At 41.4% G+C, this 20023-nt stretch overlaps 1 protein-coding gene and 1 long non-coding RNA gene across 2 annotated transcripts; both read right to left on the bottom strand.

Annotated features, from left to right (window-relative positions):
- Window positions 1-298: 298 nt before the first annotated feature.
- Window positions 299-568, bottom strand: LOC122141755. The gene is made up of 2 exons (XR_006158077.1): window positions 455-568; window positions 299-368 (listed from the first exon to the last, which is right to left on the bottom strand). It is a non-coding gene; the product is annotated as an uncharacterized LOC122141755 (long non-coding RNA).
- Window positions 569-586: 18 nt separating this feature from the next.
- LOC109048412 (myosin heavy chain, fast skeletal muscle-like) lies at window positions 587-12981 on the bottom strand. The gene is made up of 36 exons (XM_042749526.1): window positions 12967-12981; window positions 11739-11951; window positions 11459-11602; window positions 11228-11384; window positions 11066-11093; window positions 10432-10543; window positions 10255-10347; window positions 10093-10156; window positions 9899-9997; window positions 9708-9811; window positions 9461-9599; window positions 9259-9377; window positions 8066-8215; window positions 7807-7977; window positions 7425-7731; window positions 7217-7287; window positions 7050-7137; window positions 6853-6970; window positions 6613-6736; window positions 6401-6537; window positions 6064-6319; window positions 5736-5978; window positions 5480-5656; window positions 5250-5395; window positions 5068-5158; window positions 4569-4958; window positions 3811-3937; window positions 3560-3678; window positions 3252-3448; window positions 2973-3156; window positions 2725-2890; window positions 2512-2636; window positions 2100-2408; window positions 1779-1982; window positions 955-1080; window positions 587-811 (listed from the first exon to the last, which is right to left on the bottom strand). Exons 2-36 carry the CDS (start codon window positions 11937-11939, stop codon window positions 587-589), a joined length of 5511 nt encoding a protein of 1836 aa, XP_042605460.1. The 5' UTR covers window positions 11940-11951; window positions 12967-12981.
- Window positions 12982-20023: the final 7042 nt, after the last annotated feature.

The following is a 20023-nucleotide window of genomic DNA, read 5'->3' as shown; positions in this document are numbered from 1 at the left end:
AAGTTACATGCAATGCATATGAAGATCCCACCCCTTGAACAGCTTTACAGTACCTTCCCAGCGTCACGGCTCTTGGCTCTAAGCTTGTTGACCTGGGACTCAGCAATGTCAGCGCGTTCCTGAGCCTCCTCCAGCTCATGCTGCACCTTCCTGTACCTGGACAGGTGAGTGTTGGCCTGCTCCTCCTGTTAGGATGACACCAGATATCCAACCCCTTTCAGAGCATTGCACTCATGGCACCTCACACTTAAGACATTTGACATTAGACTTACAGCTTCTTCAGCCTGGCGCTTGTAGGCCTTCACTTTCAGCTGCAGCTTGTCTACCAGATCCTGCAGTCGGGTCACATTCTTCTTGTCTTCCTCAGTCTTTGGGTGAAAGTATTGTTCATGGTCTTAGTTTACCTATGTATATTATAATGAAATGTAAGTTTCTAAATCCTGTGTAGTTGTACCTGGTAGGTGAGCTCCTTCACTCTCCTTTCATATTTGCGCACTCCTTTCACAGCATCTGCACCACGTCTCTGTTCAGCTTCAACTTCAGCCTCCAACTCGCGCACTCAGTAGAGAGTTATTGTTGTCACCTGTCAAATCTCTGCCATAGCTAGTTCACATAAGACTGTATTTAGCTTGTAATTTACCCTGGACTCCAGTTTCTGGAGCTGTTTCTTTCCACCCTTCATGGCCAGACTCTCAGCCTCATCAAGACGGTGCTGCAGGTCTTTGACAGTCACCTCCAGGTTCTTCTTCATCCTCTCCAGGTGAGCACTGGTGTCCTGCTCCTTCTTCAGCTCCTCAGCCATCATGGCAGCCTGAAATATAAGCCAATTCAAATGAACTAGCCAATATAGACTGAAATACCTTCCATGAAGGTTCCCTTGGCTACCACATGCAGATAAACAAAGTCAAAAAAACTGTTTAACTTAGAACAGAGCAACAGAATGCAAGTGCTCACATCAGTGATGGCCTTCTTGGCCTTCTCCTCTGCATTTCTGGCCTCCTGGACTGCATCGTCCACCTCACCTTGAACCTGGACCAGATCAGCCTCAAGCTTCTTCTTGGTGTTAATAAGACTTGTATTCTGTGGGATTTAAGCAGGTAGTTTAGTATACATTTAACTAAAACTCTGTTATCATGTAACCTGAATGTGCTCCAAGTATAGTTTTTCTGTACTTGTGAGTCCAGCAGTCCCACACGCTCGCTGGCATCCACCAGCTCCTGCTCCGCCACTTTGCGGCCTCTCTCTGTTTGCTCCAGTGCAGCTCTCAGCTCCTCAATCTCTGCTTGCATCAGGTTATTCCTGCGCTCCACCATGGCCACCTGCTCCTTCATGTCCTCCTGTCCTCTGACAGCTTCATCAAGGTGCAGTTGGGCATCCTGTGGTAATGTTGTTCTTTGTTAGTTGCATGTCATGTTTCATTTAATTCATTTATCATATTCATATGATCATACATTTGATGTGTGTTGTATTTTTACATTCTACCAGAAAGATACCTTGAGTTGTCCTTGGACGTTCCTGAGCTGTTAGAACAGAGCAACAGAATGCAAGTGCTCACATCAGATGGCCTTCTTGGCCTTCTCCTGCCTCTGCATTTCTGGCCTCCTGGACTGCATCGTCCACCTCAACCTTGAACCTGGACCAGATCAGCCTCAAGCTTCTTCTTGGTGTTAATAAGACTTGTATTCTGTGGGATTTAAGCAGGTAGTTTTAGTATACATTTAACTAAAACTCCTGTTATCATGTAACCTGAATGTGCTCCAAGTATAGTTTTTCTGTACTTGTGAGTGCAGCAGTCCCACACGCTCGCTGGCATCCACCAGCTCCTGCTCCGCCACTTTGCGGCCTCTCTCTGTTTGCTCCAGTGCAGCTCTCAGTTCCTCAATCTCTGCTTGCATCAGGTTATTCCTGCGCTCCACCATGGCCACCTGCTCCTTCATGTCCTCCTGTCCTCTGACAGCTTCATCAAGGTGCAGTTGGGCATCCTGTGGTAATGTTGTTTCTTTGTTAGTTGCATATTATGTTTCATTTAATTCATTTATCATATTCATATGATCATACATTTGATGTGTGTTGTATTTTTACATTCTACAGAAAGATACCTTGAGTTGTCCTTGGACGTTCCTGAGCTCTTTCTGGGCCTCAGCAGCCTGGCGGTTGGCATGACTCAGCTGGACCTCCATCTCATTCAGATCTCCCTCCATCTTCTTTTTGACTCTCAGGGCATCATTTCTGCTTCTGATTTCAGAGTCCAGAGTGCTCTGCATGGAATCAATCACTCTTTGCCTGTTCCTCTTGATCTGTTCCATCTCCTCGTCCTTCTCAGCAAGCTTCCTGTCAATCTCACTCTTCACCTGGTTCAGCTCCAGCTGCACACGAAGAATCTTGGACTCTTCATGCTCCAGGGTGCCCTGATGGATAGTAGTTATTATAAGAATCATATCAAGCTCACAGGAAAATTAAGTTATCCTCTGTTAAGAAATGAATTGAATTGACAGTTTAAAGTAACAGTACTTCAGCCTCTTCAAGTGCAGTCTGGATCTCTGATTTCTCAGACTCCACTGTCTTCTTTGCCTTTTCCAGTTCATGAATGCTCTTTCCAGTCTCTCCAAGCTGCTCAGTGAGGTCAGAAATCTCCTCTAAAGGGTTTTAAAAAGTGGAATTGTAAAACTTTCTATTTTAATGCATCTTTTTAAAATTCTTTTTGAACAAAAAAGTGTTATTTACGTTGCAGATTCTTGTTCTCCCTCTTTAGGGTCTCAAGATGGTCAAGAGCTTCTTCAAAGGAGTTCTTCATTTTGAACAGCTCAGTGCTGAGAGAACGAGCTTCTTTCTGAGCACCTTCTAGTTCAGCCTGGCTTTCCTCATACTTCTGTTTCCACTCTGCTAGGACCTGAAGAAAAAGGTAGTCATTGTTAAATATCCAAATCCATGGCTCAAGGTTTAGATTTAAAGATTATCCCCATCCTTCTCACCTTGTCAAAGTTTCTCTGCTTCTTGTCAAGGTTGGCAGCCAATGCATTTGCCCTCTCCACATCAATCATGAGGTCCTCTACTTCACCCTGCAGTCTCTGTTTGGTCTTTTCCAGAGAGGCACACTTGGAGTTCACCGCTTCAATGGATTCTTCAGCATCCTGCAGACGCTGGGCAAGCTTTTTCCTGAAGAAAGTGGTATGAAATTATGAAATCTTTCTAACATTTCTGATATTAAATATAGGGTGCCGAAGACATTGTTCTTTGCTGTGAATCTTTACTTGGATTCCTCAAGCTCCTCAGTGCGCTGGATGGCATCAGTCTCATATTTAGTTCTCCACTGAGCCACCTCACTGTTGGCCTTAGACATTCCACGCTGGAGTTCAGCTTTGGCCTCCTGCTCCTCCTCATACTGCTCTCTGAGCAAATCACAGTCATGACGTGCAGACTGAACCGCATGGGCCAGAGCATTCTTGGCCTTAAAGTCAGAAATACATTAAAGTGAAAATGTTTCCATCCCTGTTGTACACAGCTATAATCTTAGCTATAAATAGAACTTGATAAAATAATCCTTTTGGTAGGAACACACCTTAACCTCTTCCTCAATATGTCTTTTGAGTTCCTCAATCTGTTGAGTGTAAGCCTGTTTGCCTCTCGTAAGTTGAGAAACAAGAGCTTCTTTCTCCTCCAATTGACGGCTAAATTCACCTAATATGAGAAAATGAATAATTTATTAATGAGTCACTAAAGAGTTGTATGATGTCAGTACTGGGTTTTTGAATCACTTTTTTTGCACAGTTCTGTGGTGTTGTGTGTATGGTATATTCAGTATTTTCATACCATTTTCAGTTTGGAGCCTTGCCTTCTGAGCATTTATGTCATTTAGTTGGCGTACAAGCTCATCATTCTTCGTTTTTAGCTCACTTCCTTGGTCTTCTAATGTACGGCATATCTTTTCAAGGTTTGCCTACATCAGTTAAGAAATACCAACATTTTTTAACTCATTGTGATTCTACTGTTAATTATTCATATTTCATGCTGCTAAGGAAAAAGTAGTGCTAAAGTTAAAGTATGAATGAATGAGGCATTTATATAGTGCTTTATTGTGTATTGCTGTACACCCAAAGCGCTTTACAATCATATGGGGGATCTCTCCTCAACCACCACCAGTGTGCAGCATCCACCTGGATGATGTGACGGCAGCCACAGTACAAGGGAGCTAGTGTGCTAACCACCAAAAACCAGTTACGTTTAGCCAGGACACTAGGCATTCACCCCTAATCTTAACAAAAATTGTCATTGTATTTTTAATGTATTTTTAGAGTCAGGACTTCGGTTTAACATCTCATCCGCTTTTTACAGTATAGTGTCCCCATCACTATACTGGGGTGTTAGGACCCACACAGACCACAGGGTGAGCAACCCCTGCTGGCCTCACTAACACCTCTTCCAGCAGCAACCTAGTTTTCCCAGATACTATCCCATCCAGGTACTAACCAAGCTAAACCCTGCTTAGCTTCAGTGGATAACCAGTCTTCTAGTAGTTTTGTGAAACTAGAATTGAACTTTTCTTAAAGATTTTTTTTTCAAGATTATACCTTTGCTTTAGCCACAGCCTCCATGTTGCTTGTCAAGTCATCAATCTCCATCTTGTATTCACTCTTCTCCTTCTCCAGCTTCTGCTTGACCCGCTGGAGGTTGTCGATCTGTTCTCCGAGTTCAGCCACACTGTCTGCCTGCTTCTTTCGGAGAGCTGCAGCTGTAGCTTCATGCTGCAAGGTAGACTCTTCCAGATCACGACGCAACTTCTGGAATTCAGCTTCACGCTTCTTGTTCATCTCAATCTGAGCAGCAGTGGCACCACCAGCTTCCTCAAGCCTCTCGCTGATCTCTTCAAGTTCCCTGGAGAGATCAGCTCTCTGCTTCTCCACTTTAGCACGAGCAGCTCGCTCTGCCTCAATTTCCTCTTCCAGCTCCTCGATACGGGCCTAAATAAATAAAGAAAAATCATTGATCCAGTGATTTTGGTAATGTGGGTTTTCACAGCTGTGCATCAACATCACAGTTTTACATTGAAAATATTAGGATTAGCATTACCTGAAGTTCTTTGATCTTCTTCTGAAGCTGTGCTCCCAAAGACTGTTCATCCTCAATCTTGCTGAGAAGCTGACTTATCTCAAAGTCCTTCCTGTTTTAATGTAGTTTTATTTGTAAAATGTGCAAGATACTTATTTTTTTTGTGCAGTTGTGTAAAGTCCTAACATCTGATATTCACTCACTTTTTGATCTTTTCATCTGATTGCTGTTTGTCATTCTCCAGGTCCATTATGGACTCCTGGGCCAGTTTCAGATCACCCTCAAGTTTCCTCTTGGCTCTCTCAAGGTCCATACGGAGCTTCTTCTCTTGCTCCAGTGAGCCCTCAAGTTTGCAATAAAATATCAATAAGCAACAATATTAATTTCTTATTGATTCCCAGTGACTCTTGGTCTCATTCTCATGCCATCTTACATCATCCACTTGCTGCTCAAGCTTGGTCTTAGCTTTAGTCAGAGTGTTGACTTTGTCTTCCTCTGCCTGAAGGTCATCAAGAGTCTGCTGGTGTGCCTCTTGGAGGGCTTTCTTCTCTTTGGTCAGCTTGGCGATGCTCTCATCCTGAGAGGCCATCTCCTCCGTCAGGTTTTTCACCTAAATGGAAACATTGTTTACTGGTTTCATTCTCAGGAGCCAGAACTCAGAAGTGTGAACAATATGTGAAAATATTGACCTTATTTTCTGTTGCATGCTTCTCCTTCTCTACTTTTGCCAAGGTGAGCTCCAGGTCATCAATGTCTTTCTTCAGCTCAGAACATTCATCCTCCAGTTTCCTCTTCTTGGCAGTCAGTTCAGCATTGATTTCCTCTTCATCCTCCAGTCTCTCGTTTGTCTCTTTGAGTTTGGCCTCAAGCTGGATCTTGCTTTTGATGAGTCCTTCACATCTCTCCTCAGCATCAGAGAGGTTTTCAGATTCCTGTTCATTGACATGGATGTAGTTAATGACTTATGTTCATAGCTATAGGATCCATATTAGTATCAGTAAGATCTTAAATACTCACAGATGCTACTTGCAGTTGAAGGTCATTTTTCTCTTGAAGAAGTGACACCATTTTCTCCTCAAGCTCCTTCTTTTTAGCTAATGCCTTTGTTAAATCTTCCTTCATTTTCTCAAAGTTTTCCTTCATTGCTGCCATTTCTTTCTCAGTCTCTGCACTCTTCAGAAGAGGCTTGATCTTGAAGTAGAGCTTCATCCATGGCCAATGTTTGACATTCATAAATGAGCGGATGTTGTATTGGATGGCAAAAATAGACTCTCTGGGGAAGTAATTTTTTTTTTTTAACCAAAACCTTCAATTGTATTTTTCCTGCAAATCAAATAAAGCAAATTTCACTCACCTCCTCTCCATCATCTTCACAAACTCTCTCCTCATGAGGAAGCCACGACAAACAGCCTGAGTCATGGTAACTAGCTCTGCTAGTTTCTCATCTCTCATCTCCTCAAGAGTACCCAACAGACCAGCTTTGAAGAACACCTGTACAAATATAATGATGTTAACTGGTATGTTATGAAAGCCGTTCCATGTAGAGTTGAGCTTAATTTAGCTCACCTTGGTGTGTCCAAACTTGTATTGGGTATGGTCCACATCAATAGAGCCCAAGAGTTTCTCTGAAGCCTTTTTGTTGTCAATGAACTGTCCCTCAGGGATGACGCTAGCATTCAATACTTTGTATCTAGAGAACATTCAGGCAAGAGTCATGTTCTTGTAAAGCCACAAAAACACATTTATAAGATGGTGAAGATTAGCTGGTGCATCATCTTCAGTTAGGAGGTTGCAAAAAGTATTTACCTCTGCTTGAAGTCACCATATAGGATTCTGCTGGGGAAACCCTTCCTGCAGATTCTGATACCCTCCAGCACACCATTACACCTGAGCTGGTGGATAACCAGGAAGTTCTCCATCAGACCTGAAATGCAAAAGTTCTTAAGGTTCAAGAGACATTTTCAAAACTGTGATGCATTTGAGTTTTTGGGAATCAAGTTTACCTGGAGTCTTAGACTCATTAGGAATCAAGCAGCGCACAAAGTGAGGGTGAGTGCTCCTCAGGTTAGTCATCAGCTTACCCAAGTTCTCCTGTGGAAAGTTTATGAGATTAGTTCAGTCTTTAATAGTGATGTTTAGATATTTCATTAAAAAAGAGAATCATGTTTACCCTAAAAAGTGCAGACACAGTCTGGAAGGAACCACCCTTCTTCTTGCCTTTTTTTCCACCGCCGCCCTCAGCTGTTTTATTTGAATGAAAATGAGTTGTTATTCTTGATCTCATGTTGCTTTCCATTAACCCCTTCAATAAATCACTGTGTGATAATGTCTTGCACATAATTAAAACAAATGATTTCAGGAAAGGCAGATGTTCATACCTTCAGCACCTGCATGCGCAGCATACAGGAAGGACAGCAGTTTGAGCGATGACTTTTGGTAAAGTTGCACAACAGAGTCGTTCAGTGGATCCTTGTTCTTGTCCAACCAGCCAACAATGTTGTAGTCCACAGTACCGGCGTAGTGCACCAGAGAGAAGTGGGCCTCTGCCTTACCTTTGGCAGGCTTGGGCTTCTGGAAAGCTGCACTTTTGCCCAGATGCTGATCATGCAGCTTGTTTTTGAAGCTTGTGTCTGTTGCCTTGGGGAACATGCACTCCTCTTCAAGGATGGAGAAGATGCCCATTGGCTGTTGAAGAAATGTTCACACTCAAGTACAGGCACAATGTGAATAGTAAATTTAATTTACAGAATATCCTCTTACCTTCTCAATGAGCTCAATGCAGGCAGCCAAGTCCATACCAAAGTCAATGAACTCCCATTCAATGCCTTCTTTCTTGTACTCCTCTTGCTCCAGAACAAACATGTGGTGGTTGAAGAACTGTTGCAGTTTCTCATTTGTGAAGTTGATGCAGAGCTGCTCCAAGCTGTTGAACTGATAATTCAACAGAAGCAAGTTCTTATTGCTGGCTGCTATCTTTTATATCTTGATTCTTACAGAGACATTAATGACTGATGCTCACATCAAAGATCTCAAATCCAGCGATGTCCAGCACACCAATGAAGAACTGTCTAGGCTGCTTGGTGTCCAACATCTCATTGATACGGACGACCATCCACAAGAACATTTTCTCATAGACAGACTTGCAGAGAGCCGAAACTGCATTGTTCACCTGAGAAATTCAGAGGTCAGCGTAAGTGATGTTAGACATTACTTTCTGAAGTATGAATGTCTCTTATGAATGTTTGTGGGACATTTCTAGGTTTATTCTACCAAGTGTTTATAATCAATCAAGTTATTAAGTGAATTTCTGGAGGTGCTCTTCTGCGGATGACACGGAGACCCACACACACGCCTTTTTGGGAGTGTTTTGTTTGCCCTATGTATAATTATGCGATCGAGACAAAGGACTGGACAGCAGCCTATGTCTTGGGACTACCTTTGTTGGTGATTGTGCTTTTGTATGAACCTTTCTGCACCTGCACAACTGGTGGCCACTAACTTATTTGAGAGCAGTGCTCCTGTTTTTGCACTACAGCGGAGATGCAGCAGATCTTTCCTGATCGGCCATTAAAAACTTGCCGGAGGGCATTAAAGCTACATGTTGGCAGTGACTGCGGAGAAGAGGCCGGAGAGGAGGTGAATGACAATGGCTACGGAAACTAAGAAATTGACCCCCACTTATATCCAGTCTTTGGTGTTAACCTTAAAGTGTTGTCTTCTGTTCTTTCTTTGACAAAACAATCATCAGACAGGCCCAAAAAATTACCTCAGACCCCACTCAGGTCCTCCACCTTGAGTACCAGCTTTTTCCCTCAAGAAGATGCTTTAGAGTCCCCCAGTGCAGGCTCAAACGCTTTAAGAACTCCTTTGTACTCCTGTCCATCAAAGCGCTAAATGGCAAACCAGCCAATTCTTACAAGGTTGCTTTTTATAACCATAAACATTTCAATTTTTTAAAGGTGTGTTGCATGATGGACAAGGTGTAATTGGTTGGTTGATGGGACAGTAGTCTATGTTTGTATGAATGTACTGTAGGTAATGTATGTGCATGTGTATGTGTGACAGCCTATGTATGTACTATATGCATGTATTATGTTACTTGTATTTAAATAGCAGATAATGTACTGTATGTGTCCAAGATAAATTTCCTTCAGGACAATAAAGTCTTATCTTATCTTATCTTATCTTATCTTATCTTATCTATCTCATCACCTGTGGTACTGTCTGGCCTTTTGTCACCATCTCATTTCCGACCTTCACTCTGGGGTAGCACAGAGCTTTCAGCATGTCAGCAGAGTTGAGCCCCATGAGGTAAGCAATTTTATCAGCCACTGAGGAAGAAAATTTTTTAGAAATTATTGTCACTAACAAAGAGAATGTTTAAATGTAAATATGTGCTAATAGAACATCTTACCCTCAGTGCCGTCAGGTTCAGCCTGCTCCTCTCTCTGCTTCTGTTTGAACTTCATGCTCCCATGATGCATCACAGCACCTGTCAGCTTGTAGATGCTGATTTTCTCATCAGCACTGAAGCCCAGAATGTCAATGGCAGTCTGTTTTTACACAGACCAAATAAATCATAAAAATAAATTTTTGCTCAGATATATTTCATAAAATCTGGAAATAGTACTAGATCTAGTAATAATAAGTTGTTCACATACATCTGTGGCAATGAACTCCTCCACATCATTGATGCTCTTGACAGTGATTTCACCCTGGCTGATCATTGGATAGTCATAAGGGTTGGTGGTGATGAGCAGGGCCTCTATAAAGAGTTGATGTGCAGCATGTCAACAGTGCTCTTTAAACTAGGAAAATAATTCTAGTTGATTTAATCCTGTAGATTTCTCACCGAGCAGCTCTGGCTTGTGTCCAGTCATGAGCTGGTAGAAGATGTGGTAACTCCTCTCAGCAGACAGCTGGAATGTTACTCTTGACTTTTCCAGCAAATCTTTTGAGAAAAAAAAGATTTTTGAGTTCAGTTGATGAATCCACCTGTTATCATCCAAATAAAAAAATATTTGGCTTAAAACAATGATATCTCACAAGTTTCAATATCAGCTGAGGCCAGTTTTCCAGTGGTCGCAAAGTGAATCCTGATGAATTTACCCTACAGAGATTGAAATATTTAGAACAGCTTAGAATTTCCCAGATTTGGAATTTTAACTAAATTTGTATAATGAACTTTATCTGACCTCAGCTACTTACAAAACGAGAGGAGTTGTCATTCCTTACAGTCTTGGCATTACCATAAGCCTCCAGCAGAGGGTTGGCTGCAATGATTTGATCCTCTAGCGACCCCTGGTGAGTATTTAAGTAATTTAATCATGTAGAATATTTCTGTTACTGTACTTTGGATGATATTTGATTGTTTATTTTAGTTACCTGCATTTTGCCAGCGATGGGTTCTACCTTCTTCGCTCCAGACACAGCGATTGTCGCAAAGTACTGGATCACGCGTTTGGTGTTGACAGTCTTTCCTGCACCAGATTCTCCACTGAGTGTATGTGTTAAAGATGGAAAAGAACATTTTTCAGTATATTAGAAATTACTTCTTTGATAAATTAGCTTCTATGTACGTGCTTCTTTAAAAACCATAAATGTCAGGTACTACATTCATATGCACACCAGAAAGCTGCTGAAGATGTGAAATCGGCATTCGCATCTACATGCATTATTTTAGTGGTGTGGTCTTAACCTCGTATACATGCAGCATCATCAGTAATCAGCTTCCCCAACCCCCCACACCTTTCTGTTACTTTGGTTCTCATTTTTTGTAGTACATGCCAATTAGAACAATGCTTATGCATTCAAATGTCCACGTAACCCACGCTTTCCAGCAGAAAAGCCAGGTGTTAAACCGCTTTCTCTCAATCGATTTAACAGCCTTCACTTTTACATTTCAGAGTGCTGCTTTCTGCAGAAACCCTTGAATAAGCAATTTTCTTAAGTGCATGTAATGATATTCACTCATTAATCTTATTATTCAAAAATCATTTTGTTATCATAGTTTACTTACGTGATCAGGATAGACTGATTCTCCCTGTCTGAAACAAGTTCATGTTATTTTAAGTGAAACTGCTAAACAGATTTTCTTTTTTTCTTTTAATTTTAAATGTATCAAGCAAAATATAGGCAGGCTCAGGTTTAGCACAAAATAAGTATGTAAATTCCCAGTTACCAGTGAGCATGAACTGGTAGGCATTGTCGGAGATGGAGAAGATGTGAGGTGGGGCTTCAATCCTCTTTTTGCCTCTGTATCCAGTCACAACAACTGAGTCGTATACCGGGAGCCACTTGTATGGATTGACAGTGACACAGAACAAGCCAGAGTAGGTCTGAAACAGAGATAGATAGTTTTACAATGCCTCCATCCCATCCTAGGAATAAAATATGATTTACTTAGACTTACGTAGATCATCCATGCTGCGTAACGCTCTTTGAGGTTATACAGCACAGCAGGTTCATTGAGGTGGGTCATCATGGCCATGTCCTCAATTTTGTCAAACTTGGGAGGATTCATGGGGAAGATTTCAGCTTCTTTTACCGTGAGTGTCTAAAAAAGTTTCAGCATGGGTGAGGCATTTACCAAATATGACAATGTTTGATTCATGTGATATCTAGTTTTAAAGTCCATAGCATCTTCTAGAATTGATTTGAAGAAGATCGATAAGTTTTCTACTTGTACTTACTTTCCCACACAGAGTTTTGACAGTAGCTTTGCCACCCTCTTTACTAACAAGAGTACCCTTCAGGTACATCTCGTCTGGCTCTACCACAAAGAATGCCGTTTTGGCATCAAAGGGGGTGTTTTGAGCCTCGATTCTCTCTCTTTCTGGCTTCCGGAGGTAAATGGCCGCCGGGCCGAAACACTCCATTTCACCATCTCCCATGATTGCAGTTTACTGTGACAAATGACAAGGAGAGAATGTGCTGAGGTTCATTCACTCTTGTACTATAGAGTAATAGCACAAGATCAATGTAGTGAAGAAATTTAAGTCACCTTTATTTCTATAACGTTTTATACAATGCAGATTTTGTCAAAGCAGCTTTACAGTGTTAAACAGGAAAATAGTTTGTCAATAGTGCAAGAAGACAATAGTAAACAGTTAATTTTCCATTAATGTCAATTCACCACAAATTTACTGCTGGTTTCATTAGTTTCGTGAGTTGTAATACTATTCCCAATACCTCATTTCAGTTGTGTTTCAGTTACAGTTAAGAGAGAAGATTGGAAAGCTAATAGGTAAGTCTTGAGAATTTGTTCATTTTGCTTTTATTCATAGCTTGCTTCTAAACTCAGTGAGATTTACACTTTTTTCTCTCTAAATAATAAACAAGTGGTGTCATGATGCTACTCCACATGAGTGTTTCTAGCTTCACTCATTAACTATCAAATATATACAGTAGTCAAAATTTGAAGTGGATCAAAAAAGTTCATCAAAGTTGTCCTAAGACAAGAACACATTTGGGGTTGTAGGACAACTTTGATGAAAGGTTTTGATCCACTTCAAATGTTGACACAGTGCTGTACACTCAACAATTACAACAATTTGGTACTCTATTCAACCAAATGTTTGCTTGGTCACAATTTTAAGGTCCAGTTCTCACTATTAACAAACCATTTAATACGACTTTTGCCTAAAACTTCTAATTTGCAGTTTATTAATTAGTTAGTAGGGTAGGTGTTCGATTTAGGTATTGGTTAGGATAAATAAAAATAAGTTCTAATAAACAGCTAATATGTCAATAATTGGCATGCTAAAAAGCAACTAGTTAATAGTGAGAATTGGTCCCTATACTAAAATGTTACCGTTTGCTTTAGCACTGAGTGGGATCTGTCATTTTCCTTTCTTTTAAAATGAAAACCAATGATTTTTAATATGCATATGTTATGGCTGTGTAATCACAATGTAATACCTGCTGTCGTTTCCAGAGGCAATGTGTCTGATGTGTACCTTAGGTACGAGATGCTAAAAAAAAGGCAAATAATCTGTCAATCCCATGCAGCGAATATGTGCTTAATTGGAGTAATTCAGTCAGATAAGTTTCAAAAGCATGTTGAATATACAGTGCATGCCCATATTGTAAAATCTTAAATATGCTAACTAATTACCGTTTGTCAGGGTTAGCCATTTTAAAATGTGTATATTAGGTTAATAGTAGAAGGAGAACATGATGAGCAACTCACCCACCTTTGAGTTCCAGTCAGTCCTTAAAGGAGCCTGAAGCAGCGTCTTATATAGACAGAATAATGTACACTCAGCAGAATGCACTCTCTGTATTTGGTCATGTATTCCTTAGCTCCGTTTTGTTATGTTCATCAGTATCATGACATTGACCAAAGATATGTTATCACTAATTGTAATTAACTGTCCAGTCTTAATTAGGTTTAGTTTAGTTTAGTTTAGTTTATAGGAAACACTGTGTTAGAGAACATCTTGTAGAACAGATAATGGGTTGAGATAATGACAGTGAATGCTTCGCTAAGATGAGGTGAATTGACACCTTGATGAATTAAATTAATATTTGAAAATAAGCCACCAATACTGTGATTAAAATTTATACTTGATGTATTTATGGGCATGTCTTGTGATCAAGCGCCTTAACCTTGAGAAAGGGTTGTTATGTGAAGGTATCAGTTACTGGAGTTCAGACATTGTTTGGGTCTTATGTTAGGCACAATCTTCTTCAAGTGCCTTGGCACTATATTAGAGCCCAGTTTAGCTGTGGAGAAGCTCTCAAATGTCACTGGGATACTGTTCCCAGAGGCCATGGAAGCTTTTCGTGTGACAAAGCAGCAAATTTGGGCACAGCAGTTGTCATTCATGTCTGTGACACTTATGCTGAAGGCCAGCCATGATCTGGAAGAATAATGCTGCGTTGCTGTATAGACAAAACTATGAAAAGTAATGAGATATGTTTCCTGAAATGAGCCATTTTTCGGGTCATATTCCAAATTTAGAACATAACACAGTTACAAGTAATGCTTTACAAAGATTTTAATATTCTGTAAGTGATCTTTTTTAATGTAGCTTGCGTCCTAATCAGATGAATGGACATGTCTAATACACTATAAGATGTTTAGCAGTTAAACACATTAAAGCGTCTGATTTAATCTGGATCTTATTTGGACTAAATGCCAGCTTTGTTTTTAGCCATGCATTTCCTTTTTCTTCCCCTGACTCTGCTCATTTCCAGTTTTTTTCTTTTCAGTTTTACACTGTTCTTATGGCTGTGCTACACTGTTGGGCTTCGGCTGTCTGTTAATTTGTCAGTTTTGCTGATCTCAGAATCTGAAACATATTACAGTCAATTAAAGTCTATTGCGCTTTCACAACACACATGGTTTCAAAGTAGCTTTACAGAAAGGCATACTTTAAGGTCTATAATTTCTTTTATAATGTCTGTACAGTATGACGATATATAACAATGCTACAAGTGATCCTCCACATTTAGATCTGGCAATATTGCATTTATAGCGTAGTCTAGCACATACATCAGTGCCACATTGACTCAGGCATGTCTGAGCATTCAAATGCATTTATGATTATTGGATGAATAAATACATGATCAGTGAGTCTTGTGTGATGTTTTTGAGCTGTAATTATAGCACTAATGCATGAACGCATCTTGAATGCTTCCCTGATTTCTACAGGGGTCTTCAGGATGGTGTGCCGTGTGCCTGACTTTGGATCATGCCCTTGTCCTTTTTCTTTTCCTTGAAAGGACAATGCAATGTGTCCAACCATCTTTCCTAGAACCTTTGAGAAGATGGCAGGAGGCTGTGGAATAAATTCTAAGGCGTTGACACCTTATAAGATGGGAACATGTGGACAATAAAATTCTAAGGCATCTTTTACCTAAGGGAGGACATATTAGGACTTTACACAAATATAGCTGGTCGGTCAGCTATGCCATCAGGGCTTTGCCATTTGTCAGCATAGGTCACACGAGGTATTGTGGTGTCATGTTGAAAGCTTTGATATCAGATGGTCATTCACTTTAATCTATCCTGTCTCTGAAACTTATTCAAAAGAATATTATAGGAAGCTATTGATTCAATTGGTCTTTAATTATTGGTCATACCTTTGTTTGGTAATTATAAAGGAAAGTTTTACATTAACATTTATCTTTATTTATTCATTTATCAGCTTCAGCAACGGGTACACAGGCATGCTGTTCGTGCATTGATTGTTCGACTTTCCTGTTCTTGACATTCAATACTGGAATACAGCTGAACTAGCCAGGTAACTGTTCTTTAAAAATGTAAAATTTTTAGAATGAATAAGTATATTTGCAGATTTTTTCTGGCCCTTTGGATGCTTTGGATGCTCAAGTGCTTTACTTAGGACAATTTGCAAGCAAGAGTTAAATCTTTAGACAGAAGTGGTGTGGTTGAAGCATGGATATAGTGTTGCTAAGACATGTCATGAGAACGCACCTTTTAAAAAATATTTATAGGATTATTTGTCTCTGAGGGATAGATAGGGTCTTGTGATTTAAGCATTTGTGAATGGCAGCAGGTACAGGCTATATTCTACCCAGTTCAGGCTAAATTTGTATAGTAGTTAGTTTTTTGATCAAATTTGAGAATTTCACACTTGGATTAGGTATTCATCATTTTATTTTATTTTATTTTATCTATTTTTTTTTTTTTTTTTTTTTTGAGAGGGTTAACTGGAAAAATATAATGCATTTGAGTGCTTTTGGGAGGTCTGGTAGCAGAGTGCCAGTTTATATATTTGGTAACAACCTGATATTGTGAAATGATACTTGAAGATTTTATTTATTTTTTTAGCTAAAATCACTCTAATTTGAATAGTGAGTAAAGATCTATTTATTTACATGTTTTGTGGGAAACACTTTCCATTTTTTTTTAAATGCACTAATTAAAAAAGTATTAGTTAATATACTGTGAACTAACATGAACACAATGACAGTGAAAACATTATGTTAACGGGAGGAACAGAACAAGAATAGAATAGAATAGAATAGAGTAGAATAGAATAGAAAACACTTTAAAATAAAGTCTCATTTACCCAATTTAACATTAGTTACTACCTCAGCTGTTGGCGTTCCATACAAATGTACTGTAAGTGTCTCCAATCTAACAGCTGCAATTACTGATGCCACTATAGAATGTTTTTATTCCATCAACCATCCATCATGATGATTAATGTAACAGTCAATTTACCAAACATGTCAAAGTTAAATTTAAGTGTATGGATTAAATGTTTGGATATAATTAGGAATGAAAATGACATGCTCTGTCAATGCCTTGGACATTTTTTTGAATTTATTTTTATCACTTTTTAAATGATGCCATTTTATTGCAATGTTGAAATGATAAAGTTATAAAGTTATGATCTTTCTATTGCTATAAATTAATTTTATACATTTCCATCTTAAGTATAATGAATGTTACGAAATTCTGATAAAGTTATGTGTGTTATGACACGAGAGGCGGAAGCAATGATGCAAGGGTTCTTTATTTAGAAAAACAAACACAACGTAGTAACGGAGCTCGGGTGGGCTGGTGATGCAGGGACTAGGTGGTCAGCGTGCTGGTGAAGACAGGTGATGGTGGATTTCCAGACGAGATGAGAATCACAGGACACCGAACAGGAACAAGACTCAGGAACAGAACTGGAACGGATCATGACGACACAACCTGTGGACATCCAAACAACGATCCTGACAAAGAGATGAGAGTGCGGTGAGTCCTTATAGCCTGAGTGAATTGGCAACAGCTGGTGCAGTGAATGAGATCAGCTGGCAGCTGATCAGCGGAACGAGCAGACACGCCCACTCACACACTCATTCACGCACAGAGCAACAATACACGGGACACGAAGAAACCAGTGAATTCAAGAAAAAATCAATATGTCATCCAGGTAGACATATATGAACTGGTCGACCATATCTCGCAGCACGTCGTTGACTAGTGCCTGGAAGACTGCTGGGGAGTTGGACAAGCCGAAAGGCATGACCAAGTATTCAAAGTGCCCTCTGGGGGTGTTAAAAGCAGTCTTCCATTCATCTCCCTTCCTGATGCGGACCAAATGATAAGCATTACGTAAGTCCAATTTAGTGAAGATCGACGCTCTCTGTAACCTCTCGAAGGCTGAAGACATCAACGGCAAAGGATAAGTATTCTTTACCATGATGCTGTTCAACCCCCAGTAGTCAATACAAGGTCGCAGGGATCCGTCCTTCTTCCCCACAAAAAAGAACCCCGCCCCCGCTGGAGAAGAGGAAGGGCGAATGAACCCCACTGCTTGAGAATCAGAAATATATTTCTCCATAGCCTCTCTTTCTGGAACAGAAAGTGAATATAACTTGCCCTTAGGTGGAGACGTACCTGGCAATAATTCTATGGCACAGTCATAGGGACGATGCGGAGGGAGAGAAGCAGCCCGAGACTTACTGAACACTTCCTTCAGGTCCTGATACTCCATAGGCACGTTTGACAAATCCACTGCTTTCTCCTGAAACACAGAAACAGAAACAGACGAACAGGCAGACACCAGACAAGACTCATGACATTCACTACTCCATTCCACCACTGATCCTTGCTGCCAGTCAATCCTTGGGTTGTGCTTGATGAGCCAGGGGTGTCCTAAAACAACGGGTGCGAGGGGAGAGTCCAGGATGTAGAATGAAGTGATCTCCGTGTGGTTGCCAGATACGATGAGTGTAATGGGTCCAGTGGTGAATGAAACGTTAGGTAATGCTTGTCCATTAAGGGCGTGAACAGCAATGGTGCGGGTGAGAGGTAACAGGGGAACGTGAATCTTGTGTGCAAACGTATAGTCCATAAAGTTACCCTCAGCCCCGGAGTCCACGAGTGCCCGACAGTGGTGAGTGTTGGCTGACCACCTTAGCCTTACCGGGAGGAGTGTAGATGTTGATGAGGTCTTCTCAGCGGAGATCCCACCCGACAGTAGCCCCAGATTTACTGCCGGGCTCGCCCCTTTTACCGGGCAGTCGTACGCGAAATGTCCTGCAGTCCCACAGTACAGGCAAAGGCCCTGGGACCGCCGCCTCTCCTTCTCCTCCCGGGAAAGCCGAGCTCGCCCGACCTGCATGGGCTCGGGATCGTAGACGGGACTGACCGCATCCGCGCCGCTGGATCGCCTGGTCTCTGCTGCTCCCGGGAATTGAGTGGGTACCTTCAGTCGTTCGACTCGCGAGAGTCGGGAATCCACGCGAAGTGCCAGTTCAACCAAACCATTGAGTGTCGGAGGTAAATCCAGCGCGTAGATTTCTCTCAGGACGCGGTCAGCCAGCCCATGCAGGAACATATCCCACTGCGCTTCCTCGTTCCACTGACACTCGGCCGCCAAGGTCCGGAACTCGATAGAGTAATCTGATACCGATCTTCCGCCTTGCTTGAGGTCCGCGAGGGTCCGTGCCGCTTCTCTTCCCGCGACCGCGCGGTCAAACACTCTTCTCATCTCGGCAGCGAGTGTCTGAAACGAGGCACAGCATGGATCTTGGTTCTCCCACACCACCGTTCCCCACAGCGCTGCCCTCCCAGTCAGTAGCGTGAGCGCGAATGCCACCTTACTCTGTTCCGTGGCAAAAGTCCTGGGCTGCAGAGAGAAGTGCATAGAACAACGTGTCAGGAATGCTCTGCAATAGTTCGGCTCACCGTTGTATGAGTCAGGAACCGGGAGGCGGGGCTCCGACTGGGAGACGCTCAGTGGTGGTACGGGAGGAACGGCCGGTGTGGGCAGCGCAGTGGGAGCTCGTAGATGTTGCATTTGCTGGGTGAGCTCGGACACCTGCACCACAAGAGCTTGAATAGCCCGACCCGACTCCGTCATGTTCCTCTCCTGTGCATCCATCCGTGAAATGCTTGACCTGATGAATTCCTCCAAAGCCGAAGAGGATCCGCTTGCTGCTTCCATTGTTTGGTCAGATCGTTCTGTCATGACACGAGAGGCGGAAGCAATGATGCAAGGGTTCTTTATTTAGAAAAACAAACACAACGTAGTAACGGAGCTCGGGTGGGCTGGTGATGCAGGGACTAGGTGGTCAGCGTGCTGGTGAAGACAGGTGATGGTGGATTTCCAGACGAGACGAGACGAACATCACAGGACACCGAACAGGAACAAGACTCAGGAACAGAACTGGAACGGATCACGACGACACAACCTGTGGACATCCAAACAACGATCTGACAAAGAGATGAGAGTGCGGTGAGTCCTTATAGCCTGAGTGAATTGGCAACAGCATATGCAGTGAATGAGATCAGCTGGCAGCTGATCAGCGGAACGAGCAGACACGCCCACTCACACACTCATTCATGCACAGAGCAACAATACACGGGACACGAAGAAACCAGTGAATTCATGAACCGTGACAATGTGATTCTCCAGTCTTTCCAGGAAGTTAAAATGCATGTTATTTTAAGGCGAATGTAAATTGTAACACTTTCCAAGGAAGATATTGCTAGTGTGTGATATGTCCTAAGCCATGGCTTTTACCATTCCAAGATTTGTAACTTTGTCATACACAGCTCCTTTTCTTTGTTGATGCAAGGGGAGGAGGATGAATGAAAAGCAGCCAATGACATTGTGAAGCATGCCTTTCACACAGAATTATGTGCATTAGGTAGTTTAAATACTGATGCTATCCTGTTTAACCATATAATTTCATATTTACTCAATACACAGATTTTTTTTTACTAATCAATAAAGTGAGAAGATGTGACTGTGTTTGTGTTGTATTACAGTATGTATAACATATTAACTTTTTAATAATGTCTCTTTTGTAATTTAGCAGAATTGTTAAATTGAGGTATTTGTTTGAAAATATATTTACACCTGTACATTTAGTACAAACTTAGATCTACTTTTCATTAAAGGCATTTATTATTAGTTCATGCATTCCCTGGTAATTGAACCTGTGATCATGGCATTTTTGTCTCCATTATCTACCAGTTGAACTACAATAACAAAAACAGAGA

This window comes from Cyprinus carpio, chromosome B22 (assembly GCF_018340385.1).
Source record: "Cyprinus carpio isolate SPL01 chromosome B22, ASM1834038v1, whole genome shotgun sequence".
Classification (NCBI taxonomy): domain Eukaryota; kingdom Metazoa; phylum Chordata; class Actinopteri; order Cypriniformes; family Cyprinidae; genus Cyprinus; species Cyprinus carpio.
The sequence above is the reverse complement of the archived record's forward strand: the minus strand, read 5'-3'. Positions and strand labels throughout refer to the sequence as shown.

Excerpts from the sequence above, each read along its gene's own strand:
- LOC109048412 (XM_042749526.1), bottom strand. The coding sequence starts at position 11,939 with ATGGGAGATGGTGAAATGGAGTGTTTCGGCCCGGCGGCCATTTACCTC. Across the intron at positions 3,157-3,251 it reads GAGGAGCTTGAGGAATCCAA|GAAAAAGCTTGCCCAGCGTC; the intron begins GTAAAGATTCAC and ends CACTTTCTTCAG. Across the intron at positions 2,637-2,724 it reads GGAGAACAAGAATCTGCAAC|AGGAGATTTCTGACCTCACT; the intron begins GTAAATAACACT and ends AAAACCCTTTAG.